Raw genomic sequence first — 18,934 nt, 5'->3', positions numbered from 1 at the left:
TGCTCCGCTTCTGCTGGGGGGTGACGTTTCTCTGACAGAGTTGATCTGCCTCCCTTTCCCATGTTTTCATGTTGGCCAAGGAGTAAATACTTGGCAATAGTAGCACTGAATTAAAACCTGACTCTCCAGTGCCTGTGTTCGAACCCCCGCCCGATGCCTTTGACTGGTCCTGCCACTCCCCAGGGGATGGTTGGGGGGTGGGAATTACCTGGCCCTTCAGTAAAGTTTGCCTGACGCCTGTCTCGCCTCCAAGCACAGCTGATGGTTGCTGAGACCTCTGCCTCAGCTCAGGCGCCTGCTGTTGCTGTGTCTGGGACTGCTGATGAGCCTCTGGTTTATACTTCATCAGGGATGTGGACCCAGGCAGAAAATGGCCCATTGGAACTAAATCACGGCATGATCTTCATCTGTCAGTGCGACTGGAAAATGTAGAACACAGAAACGCCTTTCAGATGTTCTCTTGACAGACACTGAGCAGTTGTTCTCCCTGGTTGAAAGTGCTGATTTCTGCCCCTCCTCCCCTCCCATCCCCTCGTGTTTCACCAGGTGGTGGAGGGGAAAGCAACGGCCTGGATACAGCCACTGAAGATGTTCATCCCTGCTCCAGAAACACAGAACTCGGTTCTCCGTCTGGTACAATGCTCACGGAAGAGCAGCAGCAGCGGATCAGGAAGAACAGGCAGCTGGCCTTGGAGCGTAGGCAAGCCAAGATGCAGAGCAACAGCCAGTCGCAACACAAGGGTAATCAGCTCCAACTGAAGGGTTAATGGTGAGGGCGGTGGCGGGGGGAGCCTGCACACCTGGGCTGCTGCACCAGGCTGTAGGGAGTGGTGACTGCCTTGCCACCAAGCTGCTGAGTGTGCAGCCTGGATGTAGGCCTGTTCTTGTACTTGGACTCCTCCAGAGCCAAGTCGGAACTCCTCTCCCTCCTCATGCCAAGTTGTGATAGCTTTCTCTTTGGTGACATCAAACTCATTTTGGTCACCTCTGGATTGGCTTTCCTGCAGGCTGCGTTCGGGGGGACGGAGCCGCAGATGGAACGCGCAGCGGCTGTGTTCCTGATAGTAGGAAACCAGTTTTGGTTTGGTTTGTTTTTTCAGCAGAGCTCTCCACTGGTTACTCAGAAGAGGAGTTTCCTACCCCAGTTGCTCAGGACCCCGCAGACCTCGTCGAAGACACTCAAGTTACCACAACCGTGGCTGCTGTTACAGAAGCTGAAGACGGAGCTGTAGCATTGGAATGTGCCAGCGGAAAGCAGTAACCCTTCCCACGCTTGGGATGACTCTTGACCAAACAACCCAGTGTTTGAAGTACTGTTTTTGCACTGAGTGTCGCTCTTTGTGCTCCAACTCCAGAAGTTTCAGGGAAGTCTTCACCGCGACATCTGCTGAGTGGACAGAACACTCCTCTTGAAGCTGCAGACAGGCATCTCCGTACATTGGGGACCAGAACAAAGCTTTTCATCTACGTTTCAGATGCCTTTTTCACCTTCTCCCTGTTACTCAGGCGATGTTAACGAGTTCTTTCAATTGTTTACAGTTGACGCTCAACTTGAGTGAACGGGGCTGTTGAGAGGTGAGGTTCCAGTTCCAGTTGTGGTGGGGTTTTCACAGGGGGCCTGTATGGTGGTGGGTAGTGCTGTGTCTGACTGGCTGTCCTGGGTTTTTTAACTTGCCTGCCCAGTACCTGTGGTGTTATCTTTTAATAAAATGGAAGCTGTTACGTTTCAGAAGCCAAACCCCTTATTACAAACCCTCCAACCTTCCCCTGTGCTTGTCGGGCATCTCTTCAGACCAGTACGTCCCCTCAGGGCTTGGACCAGCTCCGTTACCTTCCTCTGGCTGATTGTGGTTGGAGGCTGTTTCACTCTCCTCTTAGTTTCCCCTTTCGTGGAACAAACAATCACCACCGTGCCCTCTGCCATAGCCCCGGGTTGGCTGTTTGCAGCAGAAACCAAGTGTCTAGAAACTGAACTAGGAAAGAGCAGCACGAGGAGCAGATGAAACGAGGCCCTGTCAAGGGGTGGTATTTTGAGGCAGACATTGTGCTGCCGGGTTTCAATAACAGAATTCTGTAGGGTAAGTTAGTGTGAAGGAGTTGACTATATCCTTGTAACTACGTGTTGAACTCCCTAAACCAGCGTGGAAGGGAGCCTGGAGAAGGCTCCGGTGTGACCTGAGAGCCTCTTCCTGTGCCTGGGGAGGGGCTACAGGAAAGCTGGGGGGACTTTTTCCAAGGGCAGGGAGTGACAGGACAAGGGGTGACGGGTTTAAACAGAAAGAGGGAGATTGAGATGGGCCATCAGGAAGGAATTCTTCCCGCAGAGGGTGGGGAGCACTGGGACAGGTTGCCCAGAGAAGCTGTGGATGCCCCATCCCTGGGAGTGCCCAAGGCCAGGCTGGATGTGGCTTGGAGCACCCTGGGCTATGGAAGGTGTCCCTGCCCATGGCAGGGGGGGGGGCTGGGGGGGCTTTAAGGTCCCTTCCAACCCAAACCATTCCCTGATTCTATGAAAGTACTTGAGTTTTCAGGGCTTTATAGACAACAAAGGAAAATAACACTCTGCATGACAGTTAAAAGAATTCATGACACCAGCTTTAGTCTGGAAGATGAGATTTATCATGTATAAAATCTTTTAGAAACTCACATATTCATAATCTGATAAAAATAATTCTTATTTAAAATAGACACAGGGTTTCTTAGTAAAAGGACTTGGGAGTACACAGACCACTTTAAAAACCAGCCCCAGAGCTGAATGGGACCAAGTGAACAGGAGAACATCACCCAGCAGCTGCTGGTAGCTGCAGTTCAAGTTGCAATGTCAGCTGAAACATCCAACAGTGCCAAATCCCTGATCTCCTCCAGCAGCTGGTACAAGCTCGCTCCCTTGGTCTGGCAGTACTCCCGATAGTCTTCCTCAGGGACTTCGGCTCGTGCTGCCTCCTGGGCGCGCTGGGCTGCCTCTGCGGACTGGCTGACCTCTTTCACCAGGTCAGACTTGACCCTGTGAAAACCCTCCGGGGACAGCTCGGTGGCTGGAGCCTGGTACGGCACGTTCCTGACAATTTCAAGCTTGATCGTGTCGGCATGGCAGCGGGAAGTCTGCACAAGTATTTTCACCTTAAAAGCAACATAAAAAGACTTATTTCCGAGGCACGATTTCCCTCTTACTTCCTTCAGAAGAAATACTCACTGTAATGTGATCGAAAAGGCTCAGTGTAACCGATTCTCCAGTAGTTGTGGTGGAAGTAATTTTACTCTGAAAGCGGTGAAGCGATCCAGGCTTCCACTCGCAGCTCCTGTCACCCTGACAAGAGATGACTAAGCCTTCCTTGGTCTTCATGTACGCAGCGCCTTTGATTCCGTACCTGCAGAGGAGCAGACAGAAGCTGTTCTAACCGTTTCCACCCCCAGCAGCTCAGTTCGGAAACCCACAGGCGGCTCGCTAGGTTACATAAAAGCACCCTGAAGGGGCAGGCGCCGCAGCCTGATGGCCCTGCTTCAGGGCGCTGGTGCGGGTTGTCAAAGGACGCCCGAGAGCATCTGAGAGCAGTGACTGACGCGTGTTGAGAGCAGTGAGGCGTTATCTGGCGTGTTGGGTGGAGCCTGGAAAGGCAGGATGATGGGAGAAGAGCTGCATTACAGGTTATTCCAGACAGCTCGGTGAGGAAAGAGTTCTCATTAAAACCCAGTTAGAGTAACAGAAGGGTTTGGGGTTGGAAGGGACCTTAAAACCCCCCCAGCCCCACCCCCTGCCATGGGCAGGGACACCTTCCATAGCCCAGGGTGCTCCAAGCCTCATCCAGCCTGGCCTTGGACACTCCCAGGGATGGGGCATCCACAGCTTCTCTGGGCAACCTGTCCCAGTGCCTCCCCCCCCTCTACGTGAAGCACTTCTTCCTGATATCTAATCTAAACCTCCCCACTTTCAATTTAAACCCGTTACCCCTTGTCCTGTCACTACAGGCCCTTGTAAAAAGTCCCCCCCAGCTTCCTTGCAGGCCCCCCCTTGTGACGTAAGGACCAGCAGCGCACTTGCGCTGGGGTCTCTGGAAGGAAGCCGCTCGTGGCTCCTCAGCTGCGCACCCCAGCCATCTGGAACGCTGGAGATGCCCGGCCTACACCGAGCTGGTTTCTATCCAAGCTCAGGTCTGTGGCCAGGATCAAGCAGCCCCTGGCTGTATTCATGGAAGCCCAGGATATTTGTGTAATGGTTCGTTTTATCTAACATCCCCACAGAATGTTTTTCAGCAGTTTCTTTTTTTTAAAGGAGAGTTCTTAGGCCTGTGTTCCGCTAGCTAGCCAGGCAGGCAGTGCTGCTACCAGTAATGCACCGACATGAAGGTCATTGACTCCTCCAGAGTGTCCGGAGCCAGTAAGGGAAAGGAAAGGTAGTTCTCGGTGCCCAGCCTGAAGAGCTGGCCGAGCCTTACAGAAGGCGGCGCTCCCCCGTTCCGCGGTGCCTAGTGCTGCCTTGCCGCATTCACCAGGCGGTTTGTAACATAGGCAGAACGCGGCTTCTTCAAACTTCAAACTACAGATTTAAAAGCTCAGAAAGTAAACTGTAATGCCAGCTTCCTGCAACGAGTTGCTTTCTGCCAGCATAAATCCTAAGTGCCTGTGAGTCGACCCAGCCTCCAGGAGCCTGACTGGCGTAAACACCACGTGAACACTGGCGTAAACTCCCACGCTTCCCTGCGGCCTGTGAAGAGTAGCTGTGCAAAAGGCGCTCCCAGCCTGCACAAACTACAGGCTAGCGAAGGAAGAGAGCCCTAGGAATGCATGGCTCTCATCACTTCCTATTGTTTTTAAAAAAAGGAGGGAATAACTCTAGTCTTTGTTCTGCCCTAGCAGCAGCTTGGGCAAAAAACGTCCTTTTAGTGTTTTGAAATAAATACCACGGTGCAGTACGGTCTTAGCATTTCCTCAGAGTCAAGGGCCAGCACCAGCCCCTGCTGTAAACACCCCCCTTCCCAAGGGACAGAGGTGTCCTTGCACTGTCCTAGTAGCACTTCGGCCTCAGTGCTAAGCTCAGTCCGAGCTCCATCAGCTCACCTTGGTACAAAAACGAGCACGCCGTTGGTTCGAATGGAGTAAATAACACCGTCTGCTATGCAGCGCTCCTCTGCCCCGGGGGCTGTGTCCTTGAAGTACATGCACTGGAAGAGCTCAGTAGACTGTTTCTGGGCACGCTGGGCTGCCTGCAAACACACCCCCAGATAAGGAGAGAAAACCAACTAAAGAAATATCTCAATGAGCTTGTTTGGCTGGATTTCCAGAGATCCTTTTCCCCATTCCTTGCTCCCTTACCCATCCCCTAGAAAAGTTCCATCTAAACAGAAATCCTGCGTGTAGCACAGGTGGATTACGAGGTCACTTTTACTGCCACTCAAGAAAACTGGTATTTAAGTAAAAAAACCCCAAAGCATTATAAATAAAACTGAGCATTACTCTGCTGCTGTAGTAGCCACACTCAGGACCAGCATCCCATTCCGCTGGGCAGCATCCAAACACACGGAGACGGGCACCATGACCATCTTACCCGGTTTCTGTTATTGATGTGCCTGCACAGTTCCTGAAGATCCTTGTTACTGAACACACAGTCCTTAACATCTCCTTCAGCTCCGTTCAGAGTTGCTGCCGTCAAGAGCCTGTGGACAACGACATCGGCGTATCTTCTGATGGGAGAAGTGAAGTGAGTGTACTGCTCTAGGGCGAGTCCTACGAAGAAAACAGGACGTTGTGTAAAACAGGCGACTGCCTCCTGCCCCTGAGCCCAGACTAACAAGAGGCAGAGGAGTGAGAAGATACCATAATGCTGAAACTCGTCCTGGGGACAAGAGCCCGTTGAGAAGTACAGTGCGTTGGACATCGCGTGAGTGGCCATAGAACGCAGCAGTTTGTTTACAATGGGATCCGATGGGTCGTGTGCTTTATCCAGAGACTCGGCCAATGCTTTGTTAGACCTGTCAAAGTGTTAATTATGAATAAAATTATGCGATCCCTGATCATCCTAACTTAGCGTTAAAAATAGCATACAAAAGCCCACAAAAATTAAGTTATTAATAGAAAAATAGGAATGTCAAGCAAAATGCTGTTAAACCTTCAGCACCATTTAGTAACAGCTCTGCTCTAGGAAAATGTGTAGGAACAAAGCCAGTTTTCACCAACACGCCTGTCTTCTGCAACCTGGGCAACCAAGGAGGACTGGAGCCAAGCCCCATTCTATGCTGTGCAACACGGATGGTGCGCCGGTCCAAAACCTGTTCTCTGCAGCAGAGCACAAGTGGGACAAGATCACATCCAAGCGGAAGGGGACACTGCTGATGCCCTTCACGCACTGTGATACCTAGAAATGATGCCTCCCCACATGGTGACGGTCCCAGCCTTCTCGCGGCATCCTGACCAAGTAATTTGAATCGTTTTGAGTCATTTAAAACGACTGTGATGCACAGAATTAACTTGATTTACACAAGTACTCTCTCACGCTACTGTTACAGGAAATATGGTGCAAACAAGGCCATTACAGAGCTTAACCACTACACAGTGACTGGCCAAATTCTTTTTGAATGTGTCTAAAATTATTCAGAAACTGCCCCTTCTGACACAGCCAGCAGCCTCTCGCTCAGAACCCCATCTCCTGCTCACAAAGGTTAAGGTCAATTTTGTATCTCAGAATTGCTACACAGCATCCATTAACTGATCCCGAGGACTGAAACGCGCTGTGACAATAGAACAGCCAAACAGCTAATCGCTTAACTTCAATTAAAATGCTAACGATAGGTAATAAAAGATACCGTGTGTCTATTGAGAAACCTTTGGCACTGGCACACTCGCGAAGCTCAGTAAAAAATTCCTGTCGTGGCGGAGGGTGCTGACGCAACAAAGCTTGATGAGGAAAACCCGCTGCGATGGCTTTTGCCACCCAGTGGTTGGCAAGAATCATACATTCCGCTACGGTCTCGTGCACCTCCAGCGGCTGCTTGGGGATGAGATCGTGGATATTGTTTTTATCATCCAGTTGCACTCGGACTTCCACCCCTTCTAGCTCCAGAGCACCGCAGCTGTCCCGCTTTGCTCTGACGTGCCGTGCTATATCGGTGAGTTTTGATATTGCCTGGCGCAGTTCAGCCACCTTCTGCTGTCTAGTTCTTTCATCCACGTCTTTCAGTTCCAGGATATCGCCAACGACACTTGTGTCTCCATCTAATAATCCCTGTGCTGCTTCATAAACCAGCTTGTACGCAGACCGAATGATGGTTTTGTTGTAGCAGACACTCAGGACTTCATAGGACTCTTTTTCCAGTTCCCACAAGACGCTTACAGCATACCTTAAAGATCAGATCACAATTCTGTAAATAGTTCTGCTTGACTTAAATCATCCCTTCAAGCATCCAACTGTTACAAATTTACAGGTTTCATTCTGATGTTTTACTGGAAACAGCTTTTTCTTCATGAAACAAACCAGTGCTCAGCAATGGCACTGATTAAGGCCCCTGCCCTTCAGCCTCAGGGACAACTTAATAAATGAGGACCAAGTGTGTCAGAAGCATTTTCAGTCTGCCTGTTGAGACAGCGCATCCCTAAGATACAAGGCCACATCTGTTTTGAAGCACAGCTACACTGCAATAGCTACTTTTACTCATTTTTACTAGTCAGATGTATCCACAATGAACGTACACAATGACGAGACAGTCATTGCATAATAGTGTATTTCAGCTTTCTCTGACTCCCTACTACTTTGTTTACACACAGTAGCAAATAATTCCAAGAGCGAGTGCGTAAGCAGTTGCTACACAAAACCTTACCTATCCACTCCACTCAGAAGAGAGCACACGTCAGCACTCAAGACGGAGGGCAGCATGTCGTAACGACGATCCGCTAAATAGTAAGTTGTCGCCCTGCGGAATAAAAGACATTCACTGTGCTTCTCGCCAGGACTCGGGTGTGCATCTCCCACGCAGTCTGCGGTCTAGGCGAGCGTCAGCAGAACAAGACACAGCCTGATTTTAAAAGGTTGTTCTTACAGAACCCACATGTGCAATACCGATATCAAATTATTCAAATAACTATTTGTATGGTACAAGCCTGATCTTGCCTTTCTGGGTATCTTCAGATCTAAGAGGAGGTCATGTAACAGCTACACCAAACATCTCTGCTGGCTACACAGTTTATGTCTCTTTGCTGCTACAAAGAGAACGTTTCATAAAGTGATTCAGCAGTTTAAGTTTACAACTGGCCACAATAGAAAAGGCAGGCCAAAAATATTTGGCATATTAAACTACAAGATTAAATATTAAAGCATAAACCTGCCAAATACCCCTGGAATTAAACTCACGTAAGACTTTATTTCATTCTGTGGGTGTTCTATGTTCTGTGTGAGGACTCATCTCCCTTGGAATGCAAACAAGTGGTGTGTAAGTACTTCAAATCACATGTTAAAGCAGACACTGAAGTGAAAGATAAACCCGCACCGTAACTGTGTGGCACAGAGCAATTTCGTCGTAAAAGGGTGAAGCAGCAGGTTAGAAAGCGGTTTCTTGCCCAGCAGGCCTATTTCCTCCACATAAGAGCAGAACACCACTAGTTATATGTAGTTTTAATAAGCTCTTTCCATGACACAGAGGAAAGAAGAAGAAAGAATGTTTCCTTCCTTCCAGTGTTTCTCAGCGTTTCCTTAGGGTAGCATCACAAACTCCTAAGCTCCACAAATTTTCCAATTTTAGGAAGTAATGTACCTTGCTCTGGCCTCAACATCAGTGTAAGAATTGGCTGCCACAAAATGGGTTACGTCTGCAATGTGGACACCTAACTCGAGATTCCCATTAGGCAGAGTTCTAACGGAGAGCGCGTCATCCACATCCTCGCAGCCTTTTGGGTCAATGCTGAATATCAAGTGTGTTTCTCTCAAGTCGAGACGTTTTTTTTCCTCCTCTGGATTCACCTTCCATGGATTCTTTGAAGAACTCACAGGCATTTCACTCATCTGTACAAAAACATTTCGGATGAACATACAATGTATCTTTTCTACAAAAAGAAGCCAACAAATTACACTTAATTAACTTTACCTTTTCTACTCTGCTAATTGTTTTGTGTCCTTTTTTATCCTAGACAAATTGTTCTTTCCGTGCATTTTCCAAGTCAGCCTACTTACTTCACAGAAAGTACGAAGCGGAGTTGAACACTACGCATGCTATTAACAACAGACACCACTGTGGTGATACTGCGGCTCTGGCAAACATCACCACAGCCTGCTAATTTTTTATATTCTCTTTCTTTCAATTAATTGTACGTACAAGGAGGATACCTCCCGATGAGAGTTGGTTCCTCTCCTAGTTGACGACAGAAGGGATTAAGACAATCATTTCAATGATTGCCTTTAGGATCAGTCCCATAAACACGTATTAAGGACAGTAATATCTTAAAAGTCTACCTCAGATTAGAATGAAGAGTTTGTCAGAGAAAATGTTACTGTCTTAAAATCACTCTTGAGTTAATAATCTCTAGTATCTGTAGAACCATTCTAGAAAAATAACCAATAGTTATCATAGAATCACGGAATGGTTTGGGTTGGAAGGGACCTTAAAGATCATCTAGTTCCAACCCCCCTGCCATGGGCAGGGACACCTTCCACTAGACCAGGTTGCTCCAAGCCTCATCCAGCCTGGCCTTGGACACTTCCAGGGATGGGGCATCCACAGCTTCTCTGGGCAACCTGTCCCAGTGCCTCCCCACCCTCTCCGGGAAGAACTTCTTCCTGATGTCCAATCTAAGCCTCCCTGTTTTCAATTTAAACCCGTTACCCCTGGTCCTGTCACTACAGGCCCTTGTAAAAAGTCCCCCCCAGCTCCCTTGTAGCCCCCTCCAGGTACTGGAAGGTTGCAATAAGGTCTCCCCGGAGCCTCCTCAGTTCTCAGCTTTCAGAAACCTGTTGGCAACTAAGACATTCAGCTGTAAGAGGGTCCCCCTCTTTGAGAAACAAGACCTTGGAAATCAACAGAAAAGAATGCATCTAATCACAAACACTAACCTGGATTTCTGAGAAAGGGGCAACACAGATGCTGTTCTCCACCAGAATAGCTGCAATTTCCCCCTCGAGATCTCCAATTCTTCCTAGAACTCTCACAAAGTGTCCATTTGGATACAGAGAAGTTGATTCCCAAGAATCAATACGCACAACAACTCTATAGTCCTGCAGCAAGACAATTCTGTTAGAACAGCAATATGCTGCTGACAAGCGATCGATACAAACACTCCTTCAGGGGCAAACAGCGCTATCCAAAGAGACTGGCAACTCTACAAACTTTATAGAAAGGAAACCTACAATGAGAAACATCCAAATACTGAGAATTGCATTTATTTCCTGATCAACGACCCACTTGGGGCCTGTATCTTAAAGTATAAAAACTTTATAAAAGCAAAACCAAGATGTACACAAATACTCTTGTACGAGAAAAGACACAATTGGCATTTACTTCTCGGCTGTGAAGAAGTACTTAACACTACAAGGCAAAAGCAGCTGGTAATGAACAAAGGCATGCTGCTTCTTTCTACAGCAACGGCAGGCTAACCACAATTCGTGATTTGGTGAAAAGCTCTCCTTCCTACTTTCCTGGGAGTTACATATAGTCATAGATCCAACAAAGCCGCAGGGGCTATTACAATTTATACCCCTGCTATGACTTTAATCTACCAGGTATGTAAATGCTCAGGGTAGCTGTCCTGGGGTGCAAATTCAGAGCTCAAGTAAGCATCATTATGTGCAGGTGACACAGTTTTGACAGGAATTGAACACGTTCCTTCAAGGCAGAAATTGAACTACTCTCACAGACACAATATTATTAGCTTGACCCATCTTTAGAGCATATAAAACCCACACAGTTTTGTAGGAACACAGGATAGAGAATCATTTCTGTCAGATTACCTGTAATATTTCAGCTTGCTGGGTACTGATCCGGATTTTGGGAATTCGGTAGTCCCAGGGTGTAACAAGGATCTTCTGAGCATTTCTGCCCTGGGACTGGCTCTCTTCTTTAGGGGGGAAAGTGACCACATAATCCCGCCAGTTCTTCTGAATTATTCCAACCACTTTACCTTTTAATAAAGGACATTTTTGGGTGTACATTAAGGAGCTGAACAGGGACATGAAAGCAAGTACACGGAAGGGACAGAAGATTCATTGCTTTGTAATATGAACTAACGTGCCCCAAAATGCGTATTACAATTGCTAACAATGTACGGTATGCAGACAACAATACACGTTTGTTACAAATTAGTGTTGGCACAGACAGATTTTAATGAGCTTTTATTAATGTGGAGACCACTGTATAGATTTCAACTGATACAGAGCAAAAATTATTCAGAGAGACTCCCAACACTACGGTTTAGATTTGTGCAGAGAAGAATGTGTTTCATCTTGAACTTTATTTGTTATCAAGGAATTAAAACGATGCTGTTATCTTTCTGTGTAATCACCAGTGATAGTGAAGGACCTGAGTGCACACTCTGGTCAACTGATCTGTGTCAGAATGGCAGTTTGTCTCTTGCAGAGCTGTGAAGAGTGACAGCATGCGTTTGGGTAGCAAAGATTCCAAACTCAGTATTTTAGGAAGCTAATTACAGTAATTCATCTACTTCTGAAAATTAAATTTAGGAGGAAAAAAAAAGAGGAATGCTTCACATGAAGAGAATCTAGTGGCCTTCTCGCTGGGATATACCAGAATGCTTAATTTGGGATAAGGCCTTCAAATTTACCAGGGTGCAAAACACGTGACAATCACAGAAAACGAGGGAAAGGACTATAGAATGAAGAGTACAACACAGCCTGGACCAAGCGAGTCAGCGATGTTAACAAAACATTGCATCAGGCTGCCTACTTCACCTGTGGGCATAGGGTCACCAGTGGTGTCTGCAGGTGCTTTATCCTCCATCTCGTTCTCACAAAGGGCAACCGTCCTTCCTTTCCATTCATGCAAAGGCAGCAACTCAACAGCTACCACATCCCCATGGATCGCACGATTTCGAGCTCTGGCCCCATAAATAAGGATGTCACTTTGAAGGTCTAAATTTAAAAATAAATAGGCACGATAAGCTGCTAAAAAATTCAAACCCCTCCACTTTTGGCAGTGTTCTGCTGAAAGAAAAGAAAAGTACATTTGCAATATGATTTCTTCCAAGAAGGACTATTGGCAAGTAATTAGTACTACAAGAAAATTAAAACCTTCTTCTCATTTTTTACTATTTAAAATGAGATATTAAGCAATTCTGTAAGTGAACTCTTGGATAAAAAGCAGCATAGGCTAGGATGAGCTCACTGTTCTTAGGCAGCAGCTTTAAAAGCACACAAACCAGTTAAATGGTGGAAACCACGGCCATGGGATTCTGGGCAGGGTCCACAACAAAACACGTGTTAAAAAAGGAATTAGCACGCTGAACACCGTTTTGACTGCAGGGTCTGTCACAGGAACATTTGGAAGTACTTATTAGTGAAAGCTGGGACAATGTATCTGTGCAAGGATAACGGGCTCTTCCTTCAATGGCATTTATTACCAACTCATACCAGAAATAAAGTACTGTGTTCCAACCTGATTCAAAAGGCATTTTCCCTATTAAGTTCACAACGACCAGGTTTCTAATCCTGCCAACATCTATGCCAACACTTGTTTCAGTCAAACGAGTGGTCATCTGAAGTTAGAGCAAAGCACAGGGGTAACAATTTGCATCAGTATTCCGCTTCAGAAAAGGTCTAGGGAATCCCGTGAGTAGGTTAGTCTTCAGCCTCCTTTCTGGCCCAGGAAAATCACGCAAGCAGTGCGGTGTCTTAGCTTTCACCGTTCAATAACTGAACAGCTACGTACGTATGGCCACACGGCTTCGTGTAAAAAGCACAGATAGCGTCAAAAAGGCATTGAGCAAATCCCCTCGGCATCTTTTTACCTGTTTCTTTGCTGCCAAATCCCTGAAGTCGCACAAAAGCTTCAAGTTGTGCTCTGTGCTTATTGACATTTAGTGTACCCTAAAAGAAAACAAGAAGCTGATAAACAGAATGAAATAGTCACACCTCTAACAGCCAACTTTAAAGTATAGTTTTTTGCTTTACCATTATTTTAGATAAATTAGTAGGTTTTTACTGATATGTAGGTTATTTTGAACATAACTTCTTTCTATAGGGGAGAATTGACAATGCAGAACTTGAAGTACTCACTTCTGGGAAAGAATGGTAAGTTCTTTTAAATGAACAGTTTAATTGTAAGATGGCAAAGATGCTGTTAATCAAAGCACAGGCAGTTACTTTTGCTGCATGCCTTAATATGGAATCTGGAGTTACACCTACAGGGAATAAAAACCTAAGGATTTCTGTTCATATTCTGTTCTTGCCTTACTGCTAAAACTGTCAACAAAGGAACAAATTACTACCTCTAGTTCTTTAAATTATTTTTAAGAGGACACTTGTCCACCAACAATCCATATTAAGGCCCTGAACAGCCATAAAACTATAAATTAATTTCACTGACTGAGAGATCTCTGTGCAAACGATATAAGAAATGCTGTCTTTGCACAGCATTATTTATATTTAAGAATGAGATACAGCTGCTTCATATCACACCCAGCTCCTCAATTTACAGGTCTATCACCTGAAGAAAAATCCACAGCAAATTTAAGATATCCTCAATAACAAATTCTCATTTTGACTTCTCCGAAAGAGAAAACCCCATGTGTTCACAAGATGAAGTAGGGGAAATATTTTGACACTCCTAATCCCTTCTATCTTCTTACTCTTGCTTTTTTGCTTTTCTTCCCTATTCCCACTATAGCAATATCAGTTTCATTCCGGCAACTAAAGGAACCAAGCACAAGACTGCATCGCTCTGTCTATGCTCTCTGTAAAGCGAATTACCTGTATGTATCTTCCAGATTTGATTCCAGCCTCCAGTATTTCCACAGGTAAGTGCTCAGGATATTCTTTTCCATTGTTTTCTTGGCTTTCACTCTCCCGTTCACGCCGAGCTTGAAGTATAGAGTCAAAGAGTTCATGGGCAGCCTTTAAGTCAGGCCAAAAGTTATCCAAGTAATTCTGTATGCACATATGTAAACAAACACGAACATATTTAGAGGTCTCTGTTCCTTTAACAATGCGTTTGGAAAGCCCACAAAGGACAAGAGCGGTCTCATATGCTACACTCAAATGGCACTTCCAAGCGGTAACGATGTGTCCGCTCTGAACACACCAGATCTGTCCAGATTCAATCCAACTCATTTGCTAAACACAACAAAGGAGGCATGGCTGTTAAGACAGCATCCTAGAGTACAGACTCACAAATTTTTACTACCAGTATACCCCACATCCAGGCTACATACTTCTTGTGAAGTGCCAGAGCAGAAAAATCTAACTGGCAACCCACTACTATTTTTACACTTTTTATATGATTTTGTACTCTACATATAGGGCACTTTTTATTGCCTCGTAGGAATTAAAAAAAACAAGCATCATAATTTGTATATAGCTTTAAGATAAATCTGTTTGGTCCTGGTTTTACTCAGCATCCTTTTGCAGCTAAACATAAACATCCCATCCACACATCCCGCTGAATACAAGCGGTATCAGAGATCAACAACTAAAGGAAGAATGAATTATCTTCTCATGCATCACTGTATCCTTTGTAGTCAAGGCTAAAGTAAACTGGCAGCATAATGCTGATGGATATTTAGGCTACAGCTGCTTATGGACTGCTTGCACTACAGCTTTAGACAGCTGGCTGACATAACTGATCATTGTGCATCAAAGCCAAATTCTTTAAAAACAAGGAAAACAATGAAAAGGGCTCTTAAGAAAGATGACCTCTATCTTGAGAGCTGCTGGTTTTCTTTTCAGTTCTCTGGTTTGCTCACTGCACCATTTTTTATGACATTCCCACAACTGACATCTTTGCTTCCTTTGATAAATGAAGACATGAGTTAGCATCATAGTTTTCTTAAATGTAAACTCTGAAATGATTTGCACTATACAATGGGCTTTAATGTACTTGCTTCATCATTTTGATGCAGCATAACGTAAACCTTCTTCAATTTTTCTGGCAAGTTACCTTAAAGGAAATCACAAACACTCCTTCTGTTTCATTTCCGTACTGCCTGATAGCATCTTCATCTTCTGTTACCATAACAACTGGCATCTGACCCAAGCAGTGATTGTAATACCAGACTGCTGCATTGTAAATACTCCTAGAAAAGCAAAGTTTGAAATAAGATATCTGGCATATCTCATTTGCTACTCACAAGACATTTGCAGGATTGTGTAAGAGAGGTTTGGGGTTAACATGCATACTTTTCAGATACATACACCAAGCTACATAAACCATATATCTGCAAAAATTTTTATGTGCCATACTAAGCACCAGAAGAACGGAGGAAAATGAAATGTTTCCTTCCCAATATCCACTTGTGCCCTAGTTGCAACGTAATGTATTGTTCCTCCGAGGGAAAGTTTGTAAAGGACAGTTGGAACTGCCAGGACTGCAAAGCTATGGTGACTGCAGGCTAGCAACACTACGTCTAACAGTCAGTAAGGTGTGCTTGACCTATTTGTTACGCTGAAGCATTCTTTAAAATGGCTGCATAACAGCAAAATGATCCTCCTTTTTCAAGCATTAATGCATTTAATTAAGTACGTTTTTGTCTATTTTGCTAAGAAAACAATGTTGACACTTTCTTAATCACAAAAGCACAATCTAGACTTTCAGTTCTTGTGAACTGTTCCAGAGCTAAGCAGAGCAAGAGTATGAACTCTTACATATCCAATGCGTGTTAATATTCCTGAATACAATGTCCCGATCTTGTCTAGCGTAGTACTATACCAGTTAAAACAAACCTGGCCTGCCATTTCTCCATGGACTCTCCCTTCTCTCTTGGCACATAAGAATGCTGGTGGAACTCATTAGCAAACACAGTACAGTCACGACGGGCATCCTTTACTAGATTCCGTAACTTGTTGTACTGTCTGAAATATGAAAAAGATAAATAGAGGCTTCTGATTTCTTTTGGTAATGTTATTTTAACTCCAGATGAAAAAATACAGCAGAAAAACTCAAGAAGTGCTGTCATACACAAAGAAATGCCTTCATTCAATTACACCATTGACGATTAAAATCTGTAAGCAAGCTTTTCTTATTTCCGTTATGCATGCTTCTGACGTTTAAACATACATTATGGCAACGCACAGGTTAATGTCTGGTAACCTAAGTACCTTATAATGGTACTAATTGCTCCCCAAAGACAAGTGTTTAGTCTTTAATATAGCAAACTAAAAACATGTCTGTAAACTAATGGCATTCAACATATTGTTACTGCAATGTCTCCTTAATTCCTGTCACAAGCCATCTGAAGAGTTAATAATCATACAGGTTTAATATCGCTCCAATCAAGTGAAAATTATGACAGGCATTGATGTCCATGGATCACAAAGGAAATCACATTAAGACACTTGAAAGACCTAAGACCAAATGAAGCACAGTGTATTTGCTGACCTTGGGTTACTGTGCTTAAATATACACTGTTAAAAGTTAGTATCTTTCCTGCAATCTAAGTAAAAAATAAGTTATTATAGGATAAGTACCTGCGTCCTTTCTGATGTTGCACAGCTTGACATGCTGTTTGCATGAAAATAATGCCTTTCAGCTCCGGAAACTCGAGAATCTCAAGGTAATCCTGAACAACCTTGCAGTCAGGGACAACATAATGTGTAACATCGTCCGGTAACAATTTGCCATCTAAAATAGAATTCAGAGTTTAAAGGTTTAAATTTTCAGTTGCAATACTGGTTTCTTAGAATTGCTTTCAGATGTCAGGACATTAGGCTTGTGTATCCTTAAGGTATACATGTCTCTTTTTCTGATAAACAAAATTATGACTATTATGGTACAATTCTGTGGTGCAGTCTGTGACAGAACTCTTTTGCATCACTAATGCCAAAATGTAGTGCAATTTCTATCCAAATGAGTGAAAAAGTTCCACTTCCATTATGAAAAGGATGTGCAGGTAACAGTCCCTTTTACTCTACTTCCATATGAAAAAAAAGTGACTATACATCTGCCACAGAAATTTTTTTCGTGAAATTTTCCAAGGGTGTAGAATTATGGGTACTTCCATTACACAGCTTCCACAGATCTCTCTATTTAACACTATCCATTTACAGCAGGCTCTTTTTCCATATCCTTCCATAAAGGCATACAGGTAAGGGACACATGGAGAAAAGCAATGCTGCTGCAAAGAGATGATGTTCTTGAATCTACACTATTAACTGTCACTGCTAATTTTCTCTAAACAGACTCCATCCCTTAGGATGGATGCGCCATCAAAGTACCACAACCAACCCATCACATATGGCATCTTAAAATGCACCTCAAAATTAACGAGTTTAATTGCTTTAGCTGTTGCAAAGACTACCCAATAAACTTCCGGGTGGGGCGCAATCTCCACTGTATTTTCTCTCAATGCCTATTTATCCCTTTTGATATCATAAACACCGAACTGCTGAACTTACTGCAGTGCAGGCAAATTACATATAATGAAAGTACATAGATCTGACAAGTCAGGTTATTTTCATGTATTTCTCAGAAGCTGACACAGGACAATCTGTCTATTAACTGTGATCGCTGGAAGTGTGAATCCAGTAGGCACAATTCTGCATACAGTAGCACGGCTACATCTCACACCGAGGGCATATAAAGGATGATGGCAGAATGCACACAAGAAAGGTAATATGTATTAATAATTCAGAAGAACATTAAAAGTGAAATGTCACTTGAAGATTTATGTAATTAAGCTATCCTTGCTTAACCCATACATCTAGATCAGAATAACTTGTAAGCAGTCACAGCATACCATTACAAGTATCTGTAGCTGTGATTTATGCAGGCAGTCTCTCACAGTGCATGAAATAAGTTTGCTCAGCACAGTGTGTAGAGTCAGGAATGAAAACAAATGTACACTTCACCTGTGAGTTACCTAGAATAATTACAAAGGGACATATTCTGATACTCATCTGCAGCACAATTTACATTTAAGTCCAGAAGAGGGGAAGTTAGGCGTGACACGAGATGCTTTTTCCGATGTGTGCCTCCATAACCAAATGTGATACATTTGGGAGCAGTAACTGTCACAAACCCTGACATCCTATATAGCAGTAACATACTACACTACCTTCTGCCCTCAACTGCAACAGGCACCTGAAGTGTCAACATCAATTACATTCAGGAGGAAAAAACCCACAAACTACAGTTGAAATTCTCAATCTTTTCTTTTAGGTAAACAAATAATTTGGTGGATCGACATAGGCTGGATGTTACGTTAGTTATTTGCCAGTCAGTTTCTTGCAGCAAATAAACTGTGCTATTTAACAACAAACAAAGCCTTGAAATATCAACCAAAGGTCACATGATGATCTATGATGCACATAACAGCACCACGGTATGTAAAACTGAAAACAAATCTAGACATCATAGAGGCTGGCAGTCTTCACGTGTCTGAAACGGGAAGATTTATCACAGGCAGTTATGTTTAATACAGAAATAACTGCTGATGCAGAATTACAATCTATTCAAGACAACGGCTTGAACCCATGGTAAGAATGCTTAACAGGTACGTGTAGAATTTAATTCATGCTATAAACTATCACCCTGCACAAATTAATGCCTTTTTAAAAGATCTTTTGAAAAAGGGGGACGTGGGAAACTTGTATTATCCTTCAGACTTTTATCACTGTGAGCTGTTCACAGTCAAATCCTGTAACAATCAACTTCTCGATTCCTTTTCGCCTTAACACCTCGTTTATTTCTGAATGGTTTTCCCTTGAAGAAGTCCTTTTGCTTTGGTACCGTTTGATTTTTCCACGAGTTCACATGCCGGTGTTCAGCACCGTCCACACGCGGCTCGGGGCGGC

The 18,934-nt window shown here is 44.3% G+C and overlaps 2 protein-coding genes across 2 annotated transcripts in view; one reads left to right on the top strand and one right to left on the bottom strand.

Annotated features, from left to right (window-relative positions):
- TIPIN (TIMELESS interacting protein) overlaps positions 1–1,261 on the top strand; it is a 6,411-nt gene extending 5,150 nt beyond the window's left edge. Inside the window, exons 6-7 of the mRNA XM_010148685.1 lie at positions 547–741; positions 1,104–1,261. Of these exons, the coding sequence (XP_010146987.1) occupies positions 547–741; positions 1,104–1,261 (353 nt within the window). The remainder of the gene's footprint in view (positions 1–546; positions 742–1,103) is intronic.
- Positions 1,262–2,808: 1,547 nt separating this feature from the next.
- Positions 2,809–16,755, bottom strand: DIS3L (DIS3 like exosome 3'-5' exoribonuclease). Its single transcript, XM_010148686.1, has 16 exons — positions 16,610–16,755; positions 15,866–15,994; positions 15,084–15,219; positions 13,898–14,074; positions 12,937–13,015; positions 11,882–12,061; positions 10,925–11,094; positions 10,031–10,192; positions 8,739–8,986; positions 7,809–7,901; positions 6,798–7,331; positions 5,812–5,966; positions 5,543–5,721; positions 5,056–5,201; positions 3,194–3,368; positions 2,809–3,120 (listed from the first exon to the last, which is right to left on the bottom strand). Exons 1-16 carry the CDS (start codon positions 16,651–16,653, stop codon positions 2,809–2,811), a joined length of 2,919 nt encoding a protein of 972 aa, XP_010146988.1. The 5' UTR covers positions 16,654–16,755.
- Between the last annotated feature and the right edge of the window lie 2,179 nt (positions 16,756–18,934).

Source organism: Eurypyga helias, unplaced genomic scaffold (genome assembly GCF_000690775.1).
Source record: "Eurypyga helias isolate BGI_N326 unplaced genomic scaffold, ASM69077v1 scaffold35643, whole genome shotgun sequence".
NCBI lineage: Eukaryota > Metazoa > Chordata > Aves > Eurypygiformes > Eurypygidae > Eurypyga > Eurypyga helias.
The sequence above is the reverse complement of the archived record's forward strand: the minus strand, read 5'-3'. Positions and strand labels throughout refer to the sequence as shown.